This window comes from Taudactylus pleione, unplaced genomic scaffold (genome assembly GCF_031769625.1).
Source record: "Taudactylus pleione unplaced genomic scaffold, aTauple2 ptg000137l, whole genome shotgun sequence".
Classification (NCBI taxonomy): domain Eukaryota; kingdom Metazoa; phylum Chordata; class Amphibia; order Anura; family Myobatrachidae; genus Taudactylus; species Taudactylus pleione.
Window position 1 is genome coordinate 5,161,209 of NW_028284539.1, and position 26,986 is coordinate 5,188,194.

The following is a 26,986-nucleotide window of genomic DNA, read 5'->3' on the forward strand; positions in this document are numbered from 1 at the left end:
AAATATCTCACCTAAGGATTATTAAGTAAATAACACCACAGTACAAGTTTCTTTTCTATATTTTGTGATAACTTTCAAACAGAGTTTTAAAGGTTTCGTACTACTAACATATTGAATAACACATGTTTATGTTGCAAATATATTAGAATAGTGGTTGTAATATAATCAACCATACTCTTATTGTTACTATAGCAATTTATATGATACCTAGCAAATAGCTAACAGGATAAATAGCCTATATATTATTACATACAAACACCGAAAAACATCACATATGAAATTATTTTGAAAAGTCTATGAATGAGTCTATCACACAATAGGCAGCCTGTGGCATGCCTTTAGTCCTGCATCAGGGAGTAATCCCAATTTGTATTTAACAGAAGGATGTCCTCTGCTATAGTTCGCTTAGACTGAGCGATATTTAGTTTGCTATATGTTCCGGGTAGTGTTTTATATCATATCCTGAGGACGGGTGCCTTTAGTACAGAAAATGTGCTTCTCCTGTCTCAAGTCCAGAATCCCGTTTAATATTGGCAGCTATTGTAGCGAATGACCTTTTAAAGTTATTTTCTTTTGAAAACAGAACCTCAGTAATATTGCTACTACAGTCTGCTTTTTAAGGATGTCTCATGGCCCCAGGGGTTAGTTAGTGTAATAATGGTAATCTAAGCCAGAAGGTAATATCTCTGTAAATGCAATCACTGCAGGTCTAAATTAATCCAATCTCTCCCCCAGCACTTCTCTCCATTTGGCTATTATAAAAGTTTTATAAGAGTGACTCCTTAGTGTTTGTTATTAACTGGGCTCACCACCTCCGTGTATAGCTGCTCCCAGCTGACTCCTTATGTCAGTCAGGCAAATCTCTAGCAGCTGCCTCCGCCTCCTGCCTTCTCAGCTGGGCTGCTCCACTGCTGATTGGCTTACTCTGGCCACAGCCTTCCTTTAGCTGCACTGAGCTCCTGCGTCACACAGCTCCCTGCCTGAACTCCACTATCTCAGTGGCCAGATGCTGCTGCGGCTACTCCTCCGATCTGACGCTGCTGCTCTGCAGCTCAGGTATATGCTGCTCTGCTCACACTGGCCTGACTGAGCCTGTTACTCCATCTCTGCTGTCACCTCAGCTCTTAAGCCAGACAGCATGGAGGTTGTCAGGTCAGTCCACTCTGGAGGGGGATCAGGAGACTGGGTGTTACCAGACTGGCAGTTACTAGACTGGCAGTTACTGCTGCTGCAGTGGCATTTATAACCTTGCTGACCTGTCCATGTGCTCTTTCTAGAACTATCCCTCCATGCAGTGTATGAGGTGCAGTAAATCACTTTCACTGGGGCCATGTTTCACCCCTTCACACTGTACATATAATAATTATACACAGTCATATTAAACACATACAGATACAATACTATCTTAAAGATGTAATATACACACATATAGTTCTGTTTTATTTTACATATTTACACCCTATATGGATTATCCCTCTTTCTCATACTTGTTAAAGGGTGTTACACCAGAATAGTCTTAAAGAAATACTGTGCATATGAATGCACTTTCCAGCTGAAAATTAAGCAGCTAATTTGTGGTATAAAGAAACACATTTTTATTTTATTCATTATACATATATGACAATCTGGAAACCATGGAGCTTTATTTGTCTGCTGATGTACCGTATCCTTAGCTTATTTAGGAAATCTTTCCAGCTCACTGGCATAATCCTAAACCAGCATAACAAGAGCCATAACCCATCACAGTGGCAGAATTAGAGAAAGGTGGGCCCAGGTGCAACAATATGCTTTGACACCCCCCCCCCCTCTTCCCCACCAAGATTTCCTAAGGGGGTGATGTGATTTTTCTTACACTTTCAAGGGGACTCTTTTTTTCACTTCATAGTTGTGTTTAATTACATTTGTGGGATAATATTTACTTGGGGACATTGTCACTCTGCACATACATATAACTACAGGTACACTCATCAGGTTACTCACCGTGGCAGCATAAATACCACACCCGCCATGACATGCTACCTGGGTGCTCTGAGCAATCTGCTGCTCACCTTATCCAGATATACTGTAATTGCAGAGGTGCTGTGGGAGCAGAATGTCTCTGTATCTATCACTGCAGATCATGCAGGGTTATACTGCTTATATGAGCCAATCTGGCTTATTGTAATACCACTGACTGCAGGCCCCTTCACTGTGGTGGACCCCTGGTGCAATGCACCGGCTGCATCACCGCTACTTCCGCCTCTGACCCATCACCATTCCGTCTTGAAGTAGAAGAGGATACACAACCAAAACAGCACATGTGCTCTTTCTACTAAGCACTTGAAATACTGTTTCAATGTGAGTGACCCTTAGGATGGCCAGTTTAGACAAAGGAATACAATAGTCTGCGGAATGGCAGGTCTTGTGGGGTGTTACTGGTATGCAGTGGTTAGTACCTACCAAAAGTGATTCAAGGAAGTATAACTGATGAACCGGCACCCAAGACTCTTTGCGCGTGGGGAGTGAAGGCAAGCTGGCTTAACTGGTCCTATCCCACAAAAGAGCTACTGTAGCACAAATTTTTGGAAAGTTAATGTGGCTATGACAGAAGGTGTTAGAGCACACATTGCACCACAGCTTGCTGCATATGAAGCTGCATAGCTGCAGACCAATTCAGAGTGCCCATGCTGACCCCTGTCCACCACCAAAAGTGCCTACAATGGGCACATGAGCGCAAGAACTGGACTAGGGAGAAATAGAAGAAGGTGGCCTGGTCTGATGAATCACATTTTCTTTTACATCATGTGGATAGCCAGGTACATGTGCGTCATTTACCTGGGGAAGAGATGGCATCAGGATGCACTATGGGAAGAAGGCAAGCTGGCGGAGGCAGTGTGACCTTCTCAGCAATGTTCTGTTGGGAAACCTTGGGTCCTGGCATTTATGTGGATGTTACTTTGACATGTACCACCTACCTAAACATTGTTCCAGACCAAGAACACCCTCAATGGCAACAGTATTCCCTGATGGCAGTGGCCTCTTTCAGCAGGATAAAGCACCATGTCACACTGCAAAAATTGTTCAGGAATCATTTGAGGAACATATGGTTTAAGATGATGACTTTGCCTCCAAATTCCCCAGATCTAAATCCGATCGAGCATCTGTGGGATGTGCTGAAAAACATGGCCCAACCTCCCAATTTACAGAACTTAAAGGATCTGCTGCTAATGTCTTTTTGCCAGATGCCACAGGACACCTTTAGAGGTCTTGTGGAGTGCATGCCCCAAGGGGGACCTATACAATATTAGACAGGTGGTTTTTATGTTATGTCTGATGGGTGTATTTCTAACTGTGCCTAACACCATTTCTTTCACCACTATTTATCTGTAGAGATAATTTAGGTAAAGCTATTTTTTTTGAATTTGAAGAATTTTTTATGCACAACAGGCTTACATTGCAAAATAGGAAGTCTGCCTGACATTTGCTCTCTCTACCTTTCTGCTTCTGTCAATTTTTATCTATTACAATACTGCACCATCACTAGCTCAACCTCACTGCAATCTCAATGCCTGCTCTTAACCTATTGGATACCTAGATCCTGCTTTTATCATTGTACCCATTACACAGATTGTACTTTCATTTGCCCTATTTCATCTCGGTCACTGTTATTTTGTCACAATTATTCTACCTTTGTCATTTTGCACTGTACTAGTGCCTCTTCTATTTTTGTCTCTGCTACACCTTTAACCCTCATCTTTCTTACTACTCCTTCTCTTCTCTTCATCTCTATCCCACCTATTCCACCTATCATCTCTGCACATTCTCTGAATTCAACAATTTCTCCCTCCCTCTCTCCGACTCCCACCACCTCTCCGTCTACATTTCCCTTCCATCTGGTCCTCACCCTACTCCTAAGGCTACTCTTATGGTGAGCGATATGGTCTAGTGTGTCCCCGGCAGGGTGTGCTCAATGTCATTCATGACATTGTGCACACCCGCTGAACGATATCATTAACGATATCATTCAGCACCGGGTTCTCTTCCCCCATTCCCCAACATGGGGAATGGTTGGCCTGCCTGTTAACCCGATGAACGATGATGACAAACGACCCGGGGGAACGCGCGTCGTTGTTATCGTTCATCGTTTTTGTGATAAAAATGGACAATAAAGTGGACGACTGAACGATAACGCCCAGTGTGTACCCACCATTACTGGATGTAATCTTGATGCCCTCAAATGCACCAATTTCTCATTTTGTGGACTTAATAAACACACAAAAACATAAGCAGCTTACAACTGACACATAAAAACAAAACCCATATTATATAAATTCAGATTATCCTAGTGTACATAAAACCCCTAGAGCCAATGGCCATCATGGTGGTGACTGACCAGACAGTATCCTCCTTTGGCCATGTTATTACCTATTTTCTTGACTCTGCTACTCCTGCTGTAAGAATCAGTCTACAACAGTCTCACCCACAACCTTGGCACTCTACTCTGACCTATTTTCTCCAAAAATGCTTAAGCTCTGCTGAGAACCCATGGAGAAAATCACATGCTTTCGCTGAGTTGTTTCATTTGAAATTCATCCTCTCTTCCTACAGCTCTACACTTTTACATGCTAAACAATCCTACAGCAAGTCTCTCATTTCCTGTAGGTCCTAAAACCCTTGCTACAGTGCAAAAACATAAGAACCATCTTCAATTTCTTCTCTGCCCCTTCTCCGCCCCGTCACTGTATTTGACTTTATTTAGACTCCTCTGTCCCCTCTTGCATCTGCAAACCAGAATTAATGATCTTGTTTTCACTTCAGACACTTTTCCCACCTCCTGCAACTCCATTCAGCAGTTAATGCCAACCTTGTCTTCCTTCCTCCTTGTCTTGGGAGTTGTGGTCTGCACCACTCTTTTCTCCCACCCCCCTCTTGCCCACTTGTCAAACCTGCTCCTCTCCTATGGCATATTCTCCTCAGCCTTCAAACATGCCCTGGTCTCCCCTATTCTTAAAAAAACCTCACTTAAACCCTTCTCTCTCTAATTACTACCCAATCTCTCTCCTCCGAGCTAACTGAGTGTGTGGCATGAAATTGACTTTTGACCCTTTAATTCTCCTGAAATTTCTCTCAAAAAAGGATATCTCCTTATAGTCAAAACCAACAGTCATTTCTCTATTTTTGTCCCCTCTGACGTCACATCCACATTTGATTTACTGCTGACAACCCCCTCCTCCCCCAAATTCTCCTCTCCATCAGGCTCTGTGACTTGGCACTCTCATGGTTCATCTCCTACTTGTTTAACCACTCCTTCTCTGTCTCCATACTGGCTTTCATTTCCGGTTCTCTCCCTCTTCCCATTGATGTCTCTCAAAGTTCTATTCTTGCCCCCCTAGTTTTTTCCCTCTATAAATCTTCCCTCAGGGAACCTATCCACTCCTATGGTCTCCAATACCACCTGATACCAATGACACTCAAATTTACCTGTCTTCACTTGACCTATCCATCTCTGTTCTCTCCCACATTACCCACCGTCTGTCAGCCATCTTCTCTTGAATATCCCAGTACTTCCTTAAACTCACCATTGTTAATAAAACTGAAACATTTTCTTTACCCCCAACAATGTCCCCTCTCCCCTTCTTTCTCCCCATTGACAACATATCCTTCCACACTGTCCCCAAGCCATAGTATGTACTGTAGTTCCTGAAAAACATCTGATGGATTATAGGAACATATTGCTGGCAGTAAGTTAACCAGGGAGGTCTTATGATATTTCAATACAGCGCACTTATTTATTCCTGTACTATTATTAAGGTTCTAGGGACCTTATTCAGAGGTGGCCGTATGGTCTACGACCGCACGGCCGCCTCGATGTTTTGCCAGTGCGCATGCGCACGAGGGAGCCAGCTCCCTCGTGCGCATGCGTGAGACCTGCTACGACCGACAGCGCTGGTCGTAGCAGGTCTCTTTCCAAAGGGGGCGAGCTGTCAATGTTGATTGACAGCTCGCCCCATTTGGAAGGCGGGCCGGGGGGTGGCAGCCCAAACGGAGGCGTTCCCATGGGAACGCCTGCCGTTTGTGGGAGGCCCCACTGACATCACTAGTGATGTCAGTGGAGAGCTTCCGGCTCTGACAGAGCCAGAAGCTCTCCGGGGCTTACGACAAGTGAGACCCTACCCTAGGGTCTCGTCGTAAGCCCCGATGGTCACGATGGTCTCTGACCATCGCGACCATCACCCGAGCGGTCGTTAGAGCTGTGGGTGTTAACCCACAGCCTAACGACTGCAACAGAGGCGGGCGGTCAGGATGCAAGTGGCCGCCCAGTTTCTGAGCGACCGCTTTCATCCTCCGACCGCCTCTGAATGAGGCCCTAGATGTGTTACATAAGGGTATTTATTTCATATTTGCTCTTGTTGTATTTTAGCAGTACTTAGTACTATGCTGTTCAATATGATGTTGACGACATAACCCCCTGAATTAGTTTGTTCGATCTGATCCTATGTGGCTAGCTTAATAAATTTTATTTATACTCCAAACATATCCTAAATTTGTTTTTAGAGTTTATAAAATATTCCATATGTGTTTAGTCACTTTTGTATTATGCTTTGTTTTATGCACTGTACACTAGGCTAATCTGAATGTATTAAATAGGAGTTTTGTTTTTATGTGTCAATTGTAAGTTGCTTATGTATTTGTGTGTTTATTAAGTCCACAGGTGCTCAAGTTCAAGTAGCAGGGGACATGCTACCCAATTCAACAGAGCGTGCAGTTACTATATCAGGAACTCCCGATGCTATCATTCAGTGTGTTAAGCAGATTTGTGTTGTCATGTTAGAGGTGGGTGCAAATTCATTTTACTGCATAAAATATATACTATACACATGTTATGTTTAGATTTCAAGTAGAAAATCTATTATGCTGTCCATTATATATTATATTATGCAAACATACAAAAAAGAATTACAGATTCACAAGTCCAATATTACTCATTATATAAAATAATACATTTTGCAATAGAATTTTGCAAATAATAAAAGAGGTTTTGGCATAATCATGGCCATGGTTATGGGCCTACCCACCGCGCCCAGGTAACCTCTGAGGGTAGGTCCCTAACATACTGGGGTTGAAATCCAGAGCGCAGGACACCCCCAAACTAGCCCAGCTGCGGTCTCCAGTGCTAGAAGGAGAGCCAGTAGAAGGTGGGCAGGAAGGGAGCTTAATGATATGTGGATGTGGGGTGAAGTGACATAGACGGGGGTGGGAGGAGGGATTATCAGTGAGGTCGTAGGACACCGGTGGTATAAGAGAATAAAAGTGGAGTAATGGGAGAAGATGGGGAGGAAGGTAAACAGAGGAGAGGAGATAAGGGGAAGAGGAAGTGGAGGAGACAAGGGGGAAAGGATAAAGGTGGAAGCAAGGGGCAGAACAAAAGATTAGGTAGACACTGAGAGCCTGATTCAGAGACGGACGCTCTGAATCAGGGCTTTTTTTTTTTTGTGCGGCCTCCTGGCCGCTCGCATAGCTGTGAGTGACCACCCACAGCTATTGAGAGTGGCCAGGATGATGGTGGCGATGGTCAAGACCATTGCGACCATCGGGGCTTGCGACGAGACCCTTGTGGAGAGCTGGAAGCTCTCCCACTGACATCACTGGTGATGTCAGTGGGGCCGCCCACAAATGGCAGGCGTTCGCCTCCGTTTATGAAGCCACCCCCCCACCACGCCTACAAAACGGGGTGAGCTGTCGATCAACATTGACAGCCGCCCCTTTTGTAGTGAGCCATTGAGCGATAGAATTTCTCTCTCGCTCTGGGGCTTGTGCATGCGCAGTGCGGCCGCTGCGCATGCACAAGCCCCGGAGCGAGAGAGAGGGGGTCTGAATCAGGCCCTGAGTGAAGGTGGGAGTTGAAGAAAACATGGTAATGGTAAGGATGGTGTAACTAGGGGAAGAAAAAGTTGAAAGTAGGAATGTAGAAAGAATGAGTGCAGATTTCCAGAAATACAAGTAAGAGTACAGTGTAGGAAAAATGTGTCAGTAAAACAAAAGTTTATTATTGAGTATAATAAAAGTGGAGATTTGGTGGGAGCAGAAATGAAATAATAAATTAGACAGTGGTTGGAGCTAGATGATATAAGACTTAGAAAAAGGGAATCGGTATGATATCCCGGCTGCTGCATGGCCGGGAGTTCGAATCCCGACAAAACAACAGAGCCCGGCAGCAGAAGCCCGACAGTGCTGGAAATCCAGATCGTGGTAAGGTAAGTATCTACTAATCTAACCTAACCCCCCTAACCCTAACCCTCCTTAGGGGTGCCTAACCCTAACCTCCCCCCCTGTGCCTAACACTAATCCCCCCTCTAAGTGCCTAACCCTAACCCCCCCTTCCCCGCTGCCTAAACCTTAGTCCCCCGGGAGGATGCCTAACCCTCCCTCCCCCTAGCCTAACCCTAAGTCCCCCCCGGGTGCCTTAAACCTAACCCCCCTCCCCCCGCGGCTGTCCGCTTGCGGCACCCGGAATCCACTCGATGGGGATGCTGGGCGCCGGTCTCCCGCCGTCAGGGAAATGAGTGGCGTCTAGATATAGACGCCGGTCATTTATCCCACGGCAGGATAAAGCAGTCAGAAAGCCGGCTGCCGGGATTCCGGCAGCCGGCTTCCCGATTGTATACCAGAAAAAGAGCTAAGGTAAAAGTACATTATTATAGAGGAAAACTGACATTAACACAGATAAGTATGCATTAGGATTATATGTAAAGCACAGAGCCAGCACAAATAGTAGCAAGGAAGGAACCAGGTTTATGCAGCCACCAGACAGGGAGTTCAGTGATGAAAGTCCAGGTTATGTAGTCCATAGGATCTTGTAGTATGGAGAATGTGAACTCACAATTGTTCATCCCACTTTGCCCAATTTATTTTTGGGTTGTTGTTTGTTGTAGATTGGTGGGATTCCTTCTGTTTCACATCTGTTTAACGCTGATATAACGTGAATAATTGATTTAAAATTTAATTGGCACTTTTAAATCAAGCACTTATGAGATAGGGCACACCAGCCAAAGGCTAACCAGCCTTACTATGAACCTTACATAGGAGACCTGGCATGTGAAGCCACTGATTACTAACTACCCCCAAAACACTCCCATTAATATTGCCAGCAATAAATTACCTTAAACAAACAAATAGCACATACCACTCAGCTATGCAGACCCATTGCTGATAGATTGACAGGAAGTGAAATTTTTGGGTGGTGACGGGGGAGTGGTCAGCCGAACACAGGCGTGCCAAGGAGTTCTCATGCCGTTACGTGGGCGTGCATAAATTATCCACTATGATGTCATATGCAGTGAGGTCTCATAGCATGCGTGGTTGTTAGCAATTTCTGCGTATGTGTGAAGCTGCGATGGTACTCGATTGTACCGGTGTTTTTCACTATTCTGCTAAGTATTACGGATGTGTGCAATGTAAAGTGGGCATCCTTATGCAGTGCTGAGTTTGCACTGCGATCATAATGGATTAGCATAGTATTGCAGTTGAACTGCATGCATACGCAATATTGCGATCCGTAATGAATCAGCCCCATAGTTCTCAGTGACATATGAGTCTGGCAACACTGTGGCACAATTGTTAGCTGCACATTGTTGGGGTCATCAGTTGAAATTCAACCAAAGTTCGATCGGTGTGGAGTTTGTATGCTCTCCCATGTTTTCATGGGCTTCCCCTGGCTGCTTCAGTTTCCCTCCACATTCCAAAAACACACTGCCAGGTACTGTTGTATAAGAATAAATATTCTATGTGCATAATATATTGTAACTATATAAAAAGAAAATGTTAAATATATCATAGAAAGTAGTTTGGGAAAGGGGGGGGTTGTCTTGGGATCCAGATATGCCGTGAATTGGGGGTATGGTCAGATAGGGTGGGTCAATAGGGGGTGGGAGTTAATCGCAGCTCATGTTTTGGAGACAATGTCTACTTTATTTTTATTATTTTATTATTTGTTTAACAGATGTCTGAGGGCCTGATTCAGACCCGCTCGCTAGGCTGCGTTCTCATGGAGCCAGCCGATTTTTGCATTCTGTGCATGCTTACGCATCACAGTGCACGTGCACAAATTAGACCATGAGATCGGGAAGCGTTCACTCGCTGCGAATAGACAGCTCGCTAGAATGAGTGACAGGACATGCAGTTTGTGGGTGGTGACATGGGTTGGTCGATGGAATGTATATCACTTCTAATTGTTAATCTCTGGATTGTTATGTATCGGTTTGTCTCCTTGTCATACAATACATTTTTAATATACACACACATGTTTAGTGTGGTCAATAGCATGATTGACTCACACTTGGATTTAGGCACCCAGCACCATTTTTATGCTTGCGCTGACACTGCAAATATATCACTGCTTCTTTTGGATTATCACTGTGCATACAGTGTTGTTTTTATTGTTGGACTATTTCTTTCACTACGTACATAAAATGGCTGAAGGTGGAGAGGATAATCTATACAAAGCCTTTGAAGCTATTAATATAGCGATGTAAACACAGGGAAGCACACTAATGTTCTCTGACTCAGAAGCTGAAACCATCTTGTTTAAAGATCAGTTTAGTGATGATAAAGTGTCACCGTCTTTGCAGAGCCTATATCGTGAGTAGCTAAACTTAAAACAACGGGAAATTGACTTTTATTATCATGGAGTCACGTTGAGTGACTATTACAAACAGAAACGTATCCCGTGCGGCTTCAGAATTAAAAATTGTCCAACCATTGGCCGCCAAAGCCTCAATTTCTGCAAACAATGGATCTCTTTCCTTATTTAATGCAGCTACAATCTAATATTATTGGTGATTGAGGAAGCCACAAAATAGCTCACTATTATTAAGGACAAAATTGACAACTTTGAAAGCATGCATAAACCAGTATTTGAAGCTGACACTAATGGCGCGTGGGTAGAGAGATTAAACAAGCAAGTGGCGACATACAAACAAGAATTGATACAATTTAAAAAATCCAAAATGTCCAAAGTTGTGGCAGATTATGAACATAGTAGAGTCTATAACATGGGGGACGGAATGAACAACACTGCCTCCCGCAAAGGGCTATGAGGAGACCAAGAGACAACCATGACTTATCCCCATACAATTTTTCAAACAGTGACTCAGACGCCAGGACTCAACAAGGACGGAAGCTCCAGTATCCCTTTAGGGGCAATAAGGGGCAATATCCTACTAAACCGTGGAGGAAATACATGAGGCGCGGTCACCAGTGGTCAAGGTTACAAAAGACCAGGGAGACCTCCACTTGCAAAGAGACAATAGTCTTAACCTATCCAGCCATGTTCTTACCGATTGTGAAATGTCAGTTTTGAGTCGGGGGCTCTCATTTGTACCTAACATTCATTTTGACGTATTGCGCTGGGAAGTGGAAAAATACCAACTTAACCGTAAATTAAAACTCCATGATTTTTTCATGGTTCCAAATCCCCACCTCCTTCCGTCAAAAATCAGGCTTCTGACATCCCAATCCAATTACGCAAAATTATGGGTAAATCGCAATTTGATCCACCCTCTAGTACTGCTGCCATAAAAACCTTTGTGCGCATGGTAGATAGGGACTCGGGTAACAAACGATATGCACACCACCTTTAAGCATAGTAATTTGACCGCAGGTGAGTGGAAGGCCCTTAAAAATCTGGTATCTAACTCCAGTATTGTCATACGCCCTGCGGATAAGTGGGGCGCGATAGTGCTACAAGATTTAACCCAATATAAGTCAGAAATTATTCATCAACTGTCTAAAACACAGATTTACCGCATATTAGGCAAAGATCCCACTGTGTCATTCAAACAAATATTGAGGGAGAGGCTTACCCTGGCAGTGGATGATGGCATTATTTCTAGAGATTTGAGTATGGCTTTAATTCCTGACTATCCTATTTTACCTATCATGTACACGGTACCTAAGGTGCATAAGGGCCTGGACAACCCCCCAGGCAGACCTATTATTTCTGCCCAGGGGTCACTGTTCCAGGCGACATCAGTATACCTTGATTCTATGCTCCAGCCATGCGTTAAAAAACATCCTAGATTTTTACTGGACACTACCATGTTTCTTGACAAAATTAATGCAGTGGGTGAGATACCATCTAATTATATTTTGTGTAGCATAGACATCAACAGTCTATATACCATCATCCCACATGATGATGGTCTTAGAGCAGTACATAGATTAATCTCTACAAGTGATGTCTATGTGGGACCTGATGTGCAAATGTTTGTTGATTTGTTGGAACTTATCCTCACACACAACTTTTTCCTGTATGATGATATTATCTATCTACAACTTGTGGGCTCCAATGTGGCCTTTTCGTACACCAATGCATACATGTTCATGATGGAGGAAGATATATTCTTTGGATCGCCCATGGTGTCTGACAGAATTAATTTTTTTGTCAGATACATAGATGACATTTTCTTAATTTGGTAGGTCCCACAGAATGATTTAAGTGATTTTCTGGAATCTCATAATGCCTCTGATAGCCCTGTCAAATTTACAGTTTGTGCTAGCTCAGAGAGTGGCAACTATTTAGACATAGAAGTTAGCATTCAAAATGGGAAAATCACTACTAGTTTGTTTACCAAACCTACGTATAGGAACTCTGGGCCTGATTCAGACCCGATCGCAAGCGCATAGTGCTCGCAAGCGGGTCGATGGTGGCCCAGGGCGCACCCACGACGTGCGCACTGCTCGTGCGCGAGCCCCGGAGCAAGCGCAAAAAGCACTCGCTCCGTGGCTCACTATAAAAGGGGCAGCTGTCGATGTTGATCGACAGTTCACCCCGTTTTGTAGGCGTGGTGGGGGGGTGACTTCACAAATGGAGGCGTTCCCATGCGAACAACTGCCGTTTGTGGGCGGCCCCACTGACATCGCCAGTGATATCAGTGGGAGAGCTTCTGGCTCTATTAGAGCCAGAAGCTCTCTGGGGCTTTCGGCCACGAGACCCTACCACAAGGGTCTTGCTGCAAGCCCTGATGGTCGCGATTGTCTTGACCATCGCGACCATCATCCTGGCTGCTCTCAATAGCTGTGGGTGGTCACCCACAGCTATGCAAGCGGCCAGGAGGGCACTCCAAAAAAAGAAATTACCTGATTCAGAGCGAGCGCTCTTTCAGAGCGTCTGGCTCTGAATCAGAGCCTCTATCCTACATTTTGATAGTTTCCACCCCCTGCCCTATAAATTGGGTTTACCATACTCCAATTCATTAGGGCTAGACGCATTTGTACTGATGACATGGAGGCTCGTACACATATGAACATCATGAAGCAAAAATTTTTGGAACGTGGATATGCCTTATCCACACTTGAATCTGCTATGAGTAAAGCTTTAAAAAAAACCCAGGAACAACTTTTGTTACCTAAAGATGTTGACAGTAGTCAGCCGGGGAACCAGATTCCCTGGGTCAAACATTATAATACCCACAGTGGGGCCATCAAAAAAGCCACTAGAAAAAATTGGCCGATTATAGCGTCTGATCAGGAGCTGTGACTGGGTGACGCTAAGATATTACCATGCTATACACGAGGCCGCAACATTAGAGACTGGTTAGTTAAAATCGATGTCTCGAAATGGAATAAAGATTCTGGTGGACATTTCCTACGTCCTAAAAATGGTAGTTTTAGATGCTTGAACTGTCTTACGTGCAGGTATTTCACAACCGGCGACAGTTTCGGTCACCCACTTAGTGGGAAAAGGTACAATATTAGACATCGCGTCACATGTACTACCAATTTTATAGTGTACTTGCTAACATGTCCATGCGGGCTAGCCTATGTGTGCAAGACTAAAAGGACCCTCAGGGAGAGAATGGCGTTGCATCGATCAGCCATCCGTGCAGCCATTGCAACTGGCAGCAGCGAGCAACCAGTGGCACGACACTTCATGTAAGCAGGTCATAGTGTAGCTGCCATGTGCTACATTATAACTGACCACATCCCCAAATTAAGGAGAGGTGGAAACCGGTCACTATTGTTACTACAATGTGAATCCAGATGGATTTATAGATTGGGCACATTGGCCCCTAGGGGCCTTAATGAGAAGTTGGGATTACATTGCTTCACGTGATTAAGGATTATGTATATTATGTAATTACCACATGAGTTTTTTTCTCTGTCTTTCATTGGGCAGCGCCCTTTGTTATAGACAATAACATGTAGATTTGTAAGATTAGGGAAGTTAACTTAATGGGTATTACTGTGCACTATTATTAATAATATAAGTTGGATAGGCATATTTACATGAACCATAAGTATATGAGACACACCTTACTGTTTTATGTACTCTCAAGTATTATAATATTGAGACAGTTGCAAGTTTTGTCCCCTGCATCAATCACATGTATTGTGCATTTCAGCCCTCTCATTATGTACACTGTTAGTTTACAGCGGTCTCCATGGCAACCTATTATATATCTCTATCATAGAAAATTGTTTGGCTACTGTAATTCTAATAAAGTTTCCCTTTTGGGACGTGTTATTTTGAATTGGAACAACATTTGTACCACAACCTATTTTATATAGTTAATTGTGGGACAGAAATATGTATGTTTTGGACTACCGTATACCTGAACAATACCAATAATAGCATTGTGTATCTTTGTTTTTGGTTTTCTTCATCCGAAGAATAAAACATTTTTTATTCCCACAATACATGATTCATGTCTCTTTTTCCACTATTTACTCTTTACATACTATACAAATCCTTTTTCTTAACACAAGTACACAACTCGTCCGCATGGCCTTACCGCACCAAGTGAGCACATCACCTCCCCTATTTGAATTACAATATTCCAAAGTAAACTTCTCTCTCATTGGTAATCTTGTAGCTCCACCCTTTCATACCATCAAGTAGAGCGTGCTGGTCAATTCCCCTATTTTACAATAAAGGTCTTATTCATACTTCCCAACTGTCACGGAATGTCCATGACAGTCTCTAATTTAGAGGGGACTTCCCAGACCTCTGAAATAGTGGGCCTGTCTCCCGCATGCAGAGCACTTGAGTGAAGTTGGTTGGCCCAAGCGTTCCATGATGTGATTGTGTCTTTTTGGCTGCACCGTAACAGGGCAGCAGTGCATCCTGTGCTGGCCCTGTCACCTAAACCTGTAATGTCATGCCTAAGGGGCGAGACTGACAGCTCTAAGAAGTAGAGCACTGCCCGGGGCATCTACGGGCAGCTACACAGACAGCATGGTGTCTACCCGGAAAGTCCCTTGGATGCTCTGCTCTAGAGCTGCAGGGTGCGATTTCAGGCACCCTGCAGCCATATGCATGTGCCATAGGGCAGCTATGGTGATGCCCCAGGGCCCTGCACCCTGTGCAATGGCACTGCTCGCAAACACCTAGTTACGGCCCTGCATTTTATCCCTGCCCTCAGCTGTGAAATGCAGCTACGGAGGGGGGGTGGTCATGATGATCCATGTGCTCCACCGTTCCCATTCCTAAGACATATTTGCCCCATCCAGGACTCTTCCGGGTGGGAGAGACTTTTTAAAACTTAGCAATACAGTATATGATCTGAAGTAGTTAGAGAACTGAAGAACAAAAAGTACATGTTTAGTTTATTTTTGGACACCTACCAGGTGTACTTTATTCTTAAAAAATGTTTTTCTATGAGCATTTATGAAAGAACTGCAATAATAATAATAAAAAAAAAAAAAATCAAACACAGCAGCAACACCACTGAAATTGTTGAAGCAGATATTCCATTAGTGACATTATACGGTCATTACCTTTTTCTTGTAACTTGCACTCCCTTATACTTAATATCGGGATGCTGGCAGTCAGGATTCTGTAACCGGGATTCTGAGCGCCAGCATCCTGACCGCCGGGATGGTGACTACATCCTTCCACTACAATTCATTACAAATAGTAGCTATTCATACGGTTTATAATAAAGTTGTTTGCTTAGAAAAAAAGAAAAAAAAGCTGAGTTTTTAATTAGGTGCACTTAGTATCAATATTAAATTTGTATCCTGTCACATAATAATTAAAATTAATCAATCTTTATTACTTCCATCTTTAAAATAAATGTGTTCAACAATTAGGTGAAATTTTGATAAAAATAATGATACATAGTGCATAAAGGCCCTCATTCAGAGCCGCACGTTAACAACAGTACGCTCGTTGCGTTCCGATGTTGACTAACCGCGCATGCGTCGGTGTTACACCGCGCATGTGCGTACGGCAGATTGCGAGCTTTTTTTCTCTCGTTCCTAAAATAGCGTACAGGAAGTGACATGTCAAATGTGATTGACAGAACAGGGCGTTTTTGGGTGTTGACGGGGGTGGAGATGACAAAACGCAGGCGTGGCGAAGCGTTTTTGGGGCGTACATACATTAGCAGATGCGAACGTCAAATGTGTTCGGACCGTCTCATACGTCACTGAAACATCCGCTTTCCCTTCAAAATGCTCGCACAGCTTAGGGTCAGGATTACTCGACCACATTGGCGATGGCCTTCTCCTCCGTCCCGGGACTCCACGATGGTGCAGCGATTAATCGCGGCTGGTCAGTAAAGTAATTAGTGTTGGATTGAAATCCGGCTTGGTATGTGTTTGGAAAGCAGTTTATTGGGATAGCACAAAAGCGTACGCAGGTGGAAATCAGAGCTGCTAATGTCATGATTACATAATCAATTAGCGTACATTTTTGGGCTTTTATTTTGGCCACAATTTGGTGGTTATGGCCTATTGTAAAAATAATGTCATCATCTTTTAATTAGCTCCCCTTTTTTTTGGTTTACTGTGGAATTTGCATCGCTATGTGTTTTTTTAAACGTTCCTTAAAGAGGCCTTTTTTTTAACAAAAGAGGGTCATTTTTTGCGTTTAAGGCCAGGATTAAATGTAACCCATTTGTACAATAATGTCACAATACAATGTCAGTTTTTTTTTTAAAATTTATTGTTTACACACAAACAAATTGCAATAATATTGTATTGCCTTTTTTTGTGGCCAAGATATTTGATCAAAAAAAAAAAAAAACATAACTACTAACATAATCGTAAATACAAAATTTAAAAACATTTCACAAGAAAGGAGAGGGAAGTTTTGACCAGAAAGGAATATGAGCCAAGCACAGAAGGAAAGTGGGAAAAGTCGCCATTGCTGTCACCGTTTTCTCGCCCGTTTGGCTGGGTGAGGGTGGGCGCCAGACCGGGTCCGGGATGCCATCGGGCTGGCCTGTCCAGAGGCAGATGTTGTGGCCTCTGGACTAGGCACAGGGCTAGGCACATTTGGAGGATTGCCTGATGTTGTGCCAGAGGTAGAGGATCTGGATGTTCCGGCAGGAAGGGAGGTCGGCTCCACCATGTGCTGGCGAACGAGCTGCTCCAGGGCATCGGCGATGCGGATGTTGGCCCTGGTATTTTCCGCCAGTGCCTGAGCAATGGTCACGTTGGCCGCAGCATTTTGCTCCAGGGCCTCAGCCACCCGTATCAGACTGGCGTCCATCCTCTGCAGAATCTCCGTATGGCAATCCGATTTAAAATTGAGTTCTGTGAGGAGGCCCACTGCCTGCGAGGGGGCACGCCCTGGACTGGCTTCTGCAGGGTCCTCAGCCGGATGTACTGGTTCCTCCCCTGCAGAGTCAGCAGAAATTCTGCGGCCAAGGCTCCCCTCTGGAGCAGACTCATCCGCCTCTGTCTCTGTTAGGAAATTGGAGAAAAGACTCACATTAGAATCTACATATTGGCACAATAGCATTTCTGAGTTGGTGACATCACAAGACTTACCTTGGCCAACATGAGGAGCCGCAAAGTCTGGCATGTCCGTATCCATGTTGGACACGCCAAACACCTCCACAGCCTGCACACACCCCTGTGCCATCTCTTCTAAGTCTGTCAACTCCAATGACACAGGGGTGGGACCCCCACCTGTCCCCCTTGCATGCCTAGCCCTGTCGGCAAGTTTTTGTTTTAGACGATATTTGAAGTCTGCCCATCTGTGGAATGAATTTGGAACCATTATCCTTTTTTTTACAATGGGGTTTGTTTATAGGATGGGAAAGTGTTTACTTACCGCCGTTTGACATCCCGGGCTAGACGGACATAATCACCCACCCTATTGACAGCAACGGCGACCTCCTCCCACATTCTCCACTTCTGGCTTTGGCTCATATTCCTGGCTGCCTGGGGCAGGATGTCCACGCACTTCTGGATCAAAACCTCCATCTCCTTGCTTGTGAAATGTGGCTGCCTTTTTTTTTTTGCAGCTTTGGCGGGTTGACTGGGGCCAGCAGTCTCTTCCATGTCATCCTCCTCACCTATTTGGGTAAATATGCAGATTTTGCCACTTCACAACTTGCACAATATTATGTTTTAAAATACTCATTGACACAAAATGCATGAAGGCCTTACCGCCGCAATTTTGACCATTGTTTCCCTGGTTTGAAGCCATGTCTCTGCTTCCAGCATGAAATCATCCAGAAATTCTATGTGATTTCGTGACGTATTTATACATGCGTCGTTAGTTTGCGGCCGCATCATTGATTGTGCGTCCCTATGATTCATCCTTAATTTGTGCGGGAAAATAAACACTATTTATGGCTTGGTGTGTGTGGATTCGAGGTGGGGTTGTTGGAGTGTTGTTGGTTAAGTGGTTTGGATTTGGTTGGTTGGTTGCGTTTGGAGGATTTTGGAGAGTTGTTTTTTTGTTTGTTTTTGCTACATTTATTTGGTTTTTCCGTTCGCATTTTTTTCATTTTTTCAACATCCTTTCCTGATTTGGTAAGTTTTGTGCATTCAAATTTGTGGCCAATTGGTGTATTCTTCTGTTTTGTGGTTAGTTAATTTGTTTAACACTCATTTCATCTTTTTTAGTTTTTTTTGGTTTTCGGACCCAAAGAAGTTTTTTGAGGACATCTTATATATTCGAGTTGGGTAAGTCCATTTTTTGTCTTGCATTTGCGAATGAATTACGGCATTTTTGACTGTTGGTGTAGCGCCTTGCATTTGCGAATGAATTACTGCATTTTTGACTGTTGGTGTAGTGACTTGCATTTGCGAATAATTTACCGCATTTTTGACGGCTTATTCATCATATAATCCAGTTTTGCTTTTCCCTTTTCCATTTTTTGGGTCCATTTGAACCCTATTTGACGTACGGTGTGCAATGTAGTTTTCATCGATGTCCAAATGTGTTTTTCCGTTATTTTCTGTGTTGGCTTGCAACAATTTTTAACCAAAAAAAAAACCCTTTAAATTTTTGACGTCTCATTGTTGCCTTTTTTACAGTTTATACGTATCATGACAATACCCCGGCATGTAAGCAGCTATGGATGGTATCAGAAAGCTAAGTTGTTTTTTCTTACTTTTGGGGTGGGTCAAAAGCCTTACATTGTAAACTTTGAATTTCAGGTAGATCTGGGGCGAATTGTTCTGGCCCTGCTCCCGGAAGACGACCAACCTCAAACTCGTCCCAGGCGTAGGCATCGTAGGCATGCAAGGCCCCAGATATTTCGAACACGTGTCACCCTTTTTGGAATGCCCGATGATGAGGTTTTAAGACGCTACCGTCTACCTCCCAAAATCATCATAGACACTCTCTCATTAATAGAAAGTGATCTTGAGCGGCAAATTGACAGTCCAACAGCAATACCACCACTGACGCAATTTATGGCGGTGTTACATTTCTGTGCCTCAGGATCGTTTCAAACAACGGTCGGAATAGTGGCGGGCATCTCCCAATCCTCCTTTTCCCGGATCCTGAGGGCAGTGATGGAGGCACTTTTCAAGCACCTCCATCATTTTATTAAAATGCCTTTGGATATGGGTGCCCTTAGTGTGGCCAAGGCCAATTTTTACCAAATAGCTGGCTTCCCACACATCATAGGGGTTGTGGATGGTACTCACATACCACTTCAGCCTCCAGCACGGCTGGAGGCCATATTTAGAAACAGGAAACACTATCACTCCCTGAATGTAATGGTGGTATGTGATGCCTCCCTCCAGATCCTGTCCCTGAATGCTAAATTACCCGGAAGTGCTCATGACTCCTTCGTCATCCGGCAATCAGGGATATGGCAGAAATTAACCAACCTACAAGCTGGTGATGCGTGGCTTCTGGGTAAGTGGAGACCTTTAGTACATAACAATGTTAAGCTTGATACACAGTGTTCCTGATGTGGTCTATTTTTGTTCACAGGAGACAGTGGATACCCTTGCATGTCCTGGCTGCTCACTCCTTATTTGGCTCCCACACCAGGGCCACAAAGTGCGTATAATTCCGCACTTACAGCCACCAGGCAAGTGGTGGAGCGCTGTATCGGCCTTTTAAAAGGCCGATTCAGATGCCTCCACCGCTCTGGTGGCGAGCTCATGTATGTGCCGGATATGGTGTCTAAAATTGTGGTCCTGTGTGGGATATTTCACAACATTGCCATAAGGAGTGGTGTCCCAATGCAGCCAGAGGATGCCTTACCTGAGGATGGCCCCCCCGAGGTTGGTCGAAGGTCAGTATGTGGGGGGGCCATACGCGATGATGTGGTGGCCAGATTTTTTAGGTAAGTTTGTTCAAAACTCCAGTGTTTATACCTAATGTGTTTGTTTTTTTTGGCAAACATCTAATTTATTTTTAATTTTCTCACCATCTTCTGTTTGTTCACATAATCTTTGGCACTCCAACGCTCACTACTTCCTGCTACCCTTACCAAACCTGGATCTGGTCCTTTTGGGCATATATTCTGGAACCCATATCGCAACGCCATGTTTGTGGAATCATGTTGGCATGGTCCTTCGTCAACCAGTTCTTGATTTTGTGTTTTTATTTTTTTTTTTCTTGGTATGTGTTGTATTTGAATTTATCAGTGTGTATTTTTTTTGGGAGTGACCACTTTGTTTTCTCTGTTATGTGGTGAATAAATGTTTGAAGAGTGAAATGGTCTTCCTTTTTTGGGACGTTAACAGCAAGTGTAACCCGGTTAACACAAGTTACATTTGACTAAGGGGTAAACCAGTACTGACGCCAGATGAGCAAAACTGAAATATGTTTTCAGCTTTCCAATCCACACCAAAAGGAAGCCTGGCCCAACCTTGGGATTTGTAAGATTGGCCTAAGCAGCTTGCGCACCAAGTAGGAACCTGGAAAATGTAGAAATCTGAAATTGACACTACACCCAAAAAGGTAAATTACATTGTTACTGTTATGTGTTTCTGGTGTCTGTTTGACATACAAAGACAAAACACAATCTAACTTTTAAAAAAGGGAAATCCTTGCAGGAACTTATGTCAGGCTAAACTATCTTGGTTTTGGTTTTTAAAAATGAGCCACAACGTATATTTGTCTTTAAAATTTTATTGGGAAAATACAACCAAAAAAAAAAAACTAATGCCGAAGGAGGCCAGACAGCCGGTCGAGGGCCACCAGAAGGCCGATTACATGGTGGCGCATCTGCCCCACAACATCCGCCACCTCTTGCCGACGCCTCTGTTCCTCTGTGGGTGAGAAAAGTGTGTGGGTTAATACAACAATAGGGACTCCACAGAAAAACATTAATTAAAAAACTAATCACTCCTAAACCCAAAAACATAAATAAAAAGGGTGGGCTGGCAAAAATACAAGGCCTAGGTACAAATTCCCACAGGTATGATATGTGTATGCTTAAATCACCAGGAAGAGGTAAAGGCAAACCTTCACAATCCACAAAAGTCAAGCCACAAAAACACGAAGAAAGGCACGACACATGATTACATACAAACAGTTTGTGCTTTAAAAAAAAATAATAAAAAACATACCGGGAAACAAATCGGGAGCTCCGGCAAAACCTCCATGATCCTCCTCGGAGGATCCGTCATTCCCCAAAGAATGGGGCGGAGTTATGCAGGACTCCGGGGAGGGGGTAATTGGAAGAGGGGTGGGTGGAGGAGAGGGGGAAGTGGGACGGAGGGGAAGGAGTCCCGACATTTCCGGGAGAGGGTCTGGGAAGGATGGGGAGGAGTGGGGAATAGGCGAAAGATTTGGGGTGGAGTGTTGGCTGGGGGTTGGGGAGAGTGGGCGGGAACGCCGACGTTGACGGCGGAGTCTTGGCTGTCCCCCTAAAATATGTCAAATAAATTGCGTTTAGTTTATGGACAAATCCGGCCAAACAAACCAAAAAAAAAAAAAAAAACCAAAAAAAATAGCAGTAGAATTAAAAATTCATAAAAAGAGGGAAAACATGCAGACGCAGATATGAGTACAAATAATAAATAGAACAGACAGGAAAACATGCACACGCAGATATGAGTACAAATAATAAATAGAACAGACAGGAAAACATGCACACGCAGATATGAGTACAAATAATAAATAGAACAGACAGGAAAACATGCACACGCAGATATGAGTACAAATAATAAAGAGGACAGACAGGAAAACATGCACACGCAGATATGAGTACAAATAATAAAGAGGACAGACAGGAAAACATGCACACGCAGATATGAGTACAAATAATAAAGAGGACAGACAGGAAAACATGCACACGCAGATATGAGTACAAATAATAAAGAGGACAGACAGGAAAACATGCACACGCAGATATGAGTACAAATAATAAAGAGGACAGATAGGAAAACATGCACACGCAGATATGAGTACAAATAATAAAGAGGACAGACAGGAAAACATGCACACGCAGATATGAGTACAAACAATAAAGAGGACAGACAGGAAAACATGCACACGCAGATATGAGTACAAATAATAAAGAGGACAGACAGGAAAACATGCACACGCAGTTTGCCCCACAAACACAAACATTAAAACCACAATACATAACACTTACTTTCCAGGATATGCATGCGAAAGCATGCCAGCAAGCGGGGCGTTCGCCGTTGCAGGTCGGACCACCTGCACTGCAGCTGCCCGATGTTGCGGCGTGAGCCGAAGGACCGCAGGCGGGACCGTGCCTCCGCATACGCGGAGCGCTTCTGCCGGTTGGTGATGGGTTGAGGTTGGCTGGTGATCCGGCGATCCATGACCTCCGTAAGCACCAGCAGCTCGCGCCTGGTGAATGCGGAGGCTCTCATGATGGCAATGGTGTTTTTCTTAAAAATCATTTTTGAAAAAGTGTGTAAAAATTTTCTGATTGGCTAATGTATTTTGGAAATTAACAGGAGCAATTTTATTGGTTAGTGTATGAGTCATGTGTTCGACAGGGCCAGAAATCTCTGGAGAGTTATGATAGGCTTGATGCAGTGACATGCGTAAGCAAATTTAAATAAAGAAATTAACCCAGGGAAATATGCGGGGATCCACAGCAATAGTACAATTGTTTAATTGTGGTTCACATGTTTTTTAAACAATACAAGCGAATGTTTCATCCGTACGTATTCTGCGGGTAAACACAAACACAGACAAGAGTAAAGTTTCTTGCATTGTGTTGAAAAAAAACAAACAATTAAGCTAATTGATACATTGATTGGCATGATACGATTGATGGAGGTAGGCAGAATAAAGGAGCAGGTAATCGACATCTGACAAGGCCACTTCCTGTTTATACTTGTGCGTGCGTTCCTTTCAAGCCATTTCGGAGATGTACGCTCGCTATTTCGTACGCTCGTTAGTTAGAGGAGGGGTCGTCAGAGTTTAGGGAGGAATTTTAGATGCGAACGAAAATACGAGCGAGCCATTGAATTTAAATATTTTTGTACGTACGCCTAACGTACGTGCGCCCGCTTGCGTGCGGCTCTGAATGAGGGCCAAAGTTAGGATGTGAGAGAAATATATATTTTTTTAGGAAATTTTTTTAATTAAAATTCCTTTTTCGCCACTGATCACTGCATATAATTTCACTGCCGATTAGTCCTGTTCTTTATTAAAGGCAATTATAATGACTTGTATAAAAGTCAAGTCAGTGATTCCAGCATCCTGTATCATGTTTATCAAGTATGAAAGAGATGTGATTATAGTATGCTAGTAACTAAGTGGATTGGTTATTAGTAGTTGCAAAGATATAATCAATGGATATTTTATGTTCCAACTTGGGACCTCATTCAGAGTCGGACGCTATTTGCGCTCGCTCGTTCAGAAAACAGGGGTGGCTATTCAAATGAACCGTTCGCTCTTTGCGGTCTGTTCACGCCTCTAGGTCTGAACGAGCGAACCAAACATGCGGTCGTTTTTTTGAAAACTACGCCCCCTGGCCGCTCGCATCCTACTTCATGTCGCTATTTATTAGATTAATCGAGTACATCGACCAGCGTATGAACTGCTCGCTATTCTTGTGGTTGGTTTTTCCTACCGCAATCTTGCGAGCAGTTCTGACTATAAAATAACCCAGTGACGTGGTCAATGACGCTGCTGTATTAATTATGCACACCCATAAAACGCCCATTTTGAACTTTAAGCACGCCTGCGTTCTGATCTCCACTCCCCGTTTTCAAGCACCTTCCCCTGTTACCACCCACATACGCCTCCTCCTGTCACTCAAAATAGCAGGCATTCGCTATTTAGCGAACAAACGATTTTCGGCCGCACTGACTGGTTCGCGCATGCGTATTACGATCCGTACGCATGCGCAATTGTGCAAACATCGCTTGGAACGAACGAGCGGCCGCTTACGAGCGGCTCTGAATCAGGCCCTTAGTTTTACTAGTGATATTATGATTATTCTTTTATTGCTGATTACAGGGTTAGGATCCTTGCTTTTATTTGCAGATAACTACATATTTATAATAGTGTTTCTCCCCTGTTATTTGTGTTGTACATTTGATGCTCCGGTACTATGCTCACTCGGGTTGTGTACAATATCCCCACATGTCCCGGCTTTTACTTCAACATAGACCTATGGGCATAAATCACCGTGGAGATATGGTATGTTGCAAGTCCCGGACTGTATTTTCAGCACAAATCTATAAGCATAAGTCTCAGCAGAGATACAATTTGTTACTTATCGGAGGGATTAACTCCTTCTATAATCTCATTCTAGTACACATCTTGTTATGTATCTTACAATTCAATAGCAACAGTGTATAGATTTGGCCCCTTTAGTATTCATTTGCAAATAACCAAACACTTCTTAGGATGTTTCTCCCCCGTTATGTATATTGTGCCTGTTTTATTCCGGCACTGTGATCGCTCAGGCTGTGTTTCTCCACAGGTCCCATCTCTCACTTGTTTATGGTTCTATTGGCATACATTGCACATATGTAATCACATCATCTATAACAGTCAGGTCTAATCGGAAGGTGCATTATAACAAAGTAAATGTTTTATAACATAATATCAGTCAGTGGTTACTCGGGGAAAAGGCAGACGCGCGTTTCGTCTGTGGGCTGCTTTATCAAGGTTTATAATAAAGACATACTGTGAATTAGCAGTCTCAGTTTCTGGAATTATTATGAATAATATCGGTTAGGAAATATACCAAAAGTCATGACACCTGCAAGAGTGGCAAAACTACAAATGTTTTCCATATCCATCTACATAAAGTAAACCCTTGTACTGTCCTTGTACATATGGTTGAGCATTGCTTCCACATATCAAAGCTAATAAAATCATATATATCAACAAGCAACTGGTACATGAATTTCATAAGAACACAATAACCAAACCTTAGTGTGAAATTAGTTCAACTTACACAACTGCTTATCTCTAGGGTCGTAAAACCCAATCAGGTTGGTCTCCAGGTAAAATTAACAAAATTCTCCTGTGAGACAGAACATTTTAAGGTTGTAGCATTTCCACATTATCCACATGTCATTCAAGCTGGTTTGCTTATGATCTTTCAAGATACCTTCCTAAACATGCAATAAAGTCCTACTTCACCAGTATTAATGAACAAGACATTTAATATCTAACTAAAATATCCTAGTGTATTCATAGCAATAGAGAACAGCCTTTCCCTACATATAGTGTCCTATGAGATGATACAACAAATAGTAATGGTTACAACTCAGTTGACAAAAAAGAAGAAACTACAATCACATTGTGCACTCTTTATTAAACCAAATATTCTCCATATCCCTGTGGCAATAATTGTTTCCCTTAACTTATATTTAAAATAATTTTATGTTTAGTTCAAGTGAAATATTTGGGCTAATATAGATTACATTTATCCTCTTTTCATCGATGGTCTCACATACAGTATGTGCTCAATGTTATATGTTTTGAATATTTACTCTTATATCCTTGTACAGTATAAATTAACAATATTGCTGTCTCTGTTGTACTATGACCTGTTATATCTTAAATGATAGAGTTATAACCATGCCATATCATAATCCCCTCTTTATCACCCTGTTATGATGTTCACAAAAAGTAATATACTGTATGTTGGTACAATGTAACTGAATGCTAGTATTTGTGAATATAGTTACTTAGTTATAATAACTTTTATTCTTGCCTCTTAGTAACAACCAAGTGGCAAGAATAATATGGACTATGGGCCTGTTTCAGACCCTGTCGCAAGATGCGGATGCTCGCTCCCAGCGTATGCAAATTCAGCTAAGTGACGTCAAGGCAGGCGATCGCACGGCAAGGCATAAGCACGCCCAATATGTCTTGGAGTGTGATCACTTTGTGTAGCAGACGCCCACCAGCCAGTCTTTAGCCGCCCACTAGCGAACGTCATCTCCAGGAAATGTATGAAACCATCTGTACATCGGGTTCCATCGGAACTGACCACAGTGCTTGCGGTTGACTGTACCCTACCACAAGCACTGCGAGCACATCAGTGTATTATTCAGCCAGGTGACGGGTACTATGATGCTGCCTGTTAATTATGCACGCCTCTGAAACGGCATTAGGATGCTCAGACATGCCTGCGTTCGCACCTCCACTACCCCGTTTCCAGTGGCCTGCCCCTGTTGCCACCCACAAACAGCTTGACCTGCCACTCATTCAGCTGGGCTGTCTCTGGTGGGCGAGCGCTTGCTTTCCGATTGCTCAGACTAGTTCGCACACGTGCACTGAGATGCATACGCATGCGCACTTAGCAAAACATTGCTCGCTCCGAGCGATCGCTTGCTAGCGAACGGATCT

At 43.4% G+C, this 26,986-nt stretch overlaps 1 protein-coding gene across 10 annotated transcripts in view; it reads left to right on the forward strand.

Annotated features, from left to right (window-relative positions):
• The window catches only part of LOC148522870 (poly(rC)-binding protein 3-like), a 1,341,444-nt gene that overhangs the window by 1,280,106 nt on the left and 34,352 nt on the right, over positions 1–26,986 (forward strand). For all 10 annotated transcript variants that reach the window (XM_088473625.1, XM_088473627.1, XM_088473623.1 and 7 more), the window contains one exon: positions 6,685–6,813. In XM_088473625.1, the coding sequence (XP_088329751.1) occupies positions 6,685–6,813 (129 nt within the window). The remainder of the gene's footprint in view (positions 1–6,684; positions 6,814–26,986) is intronic.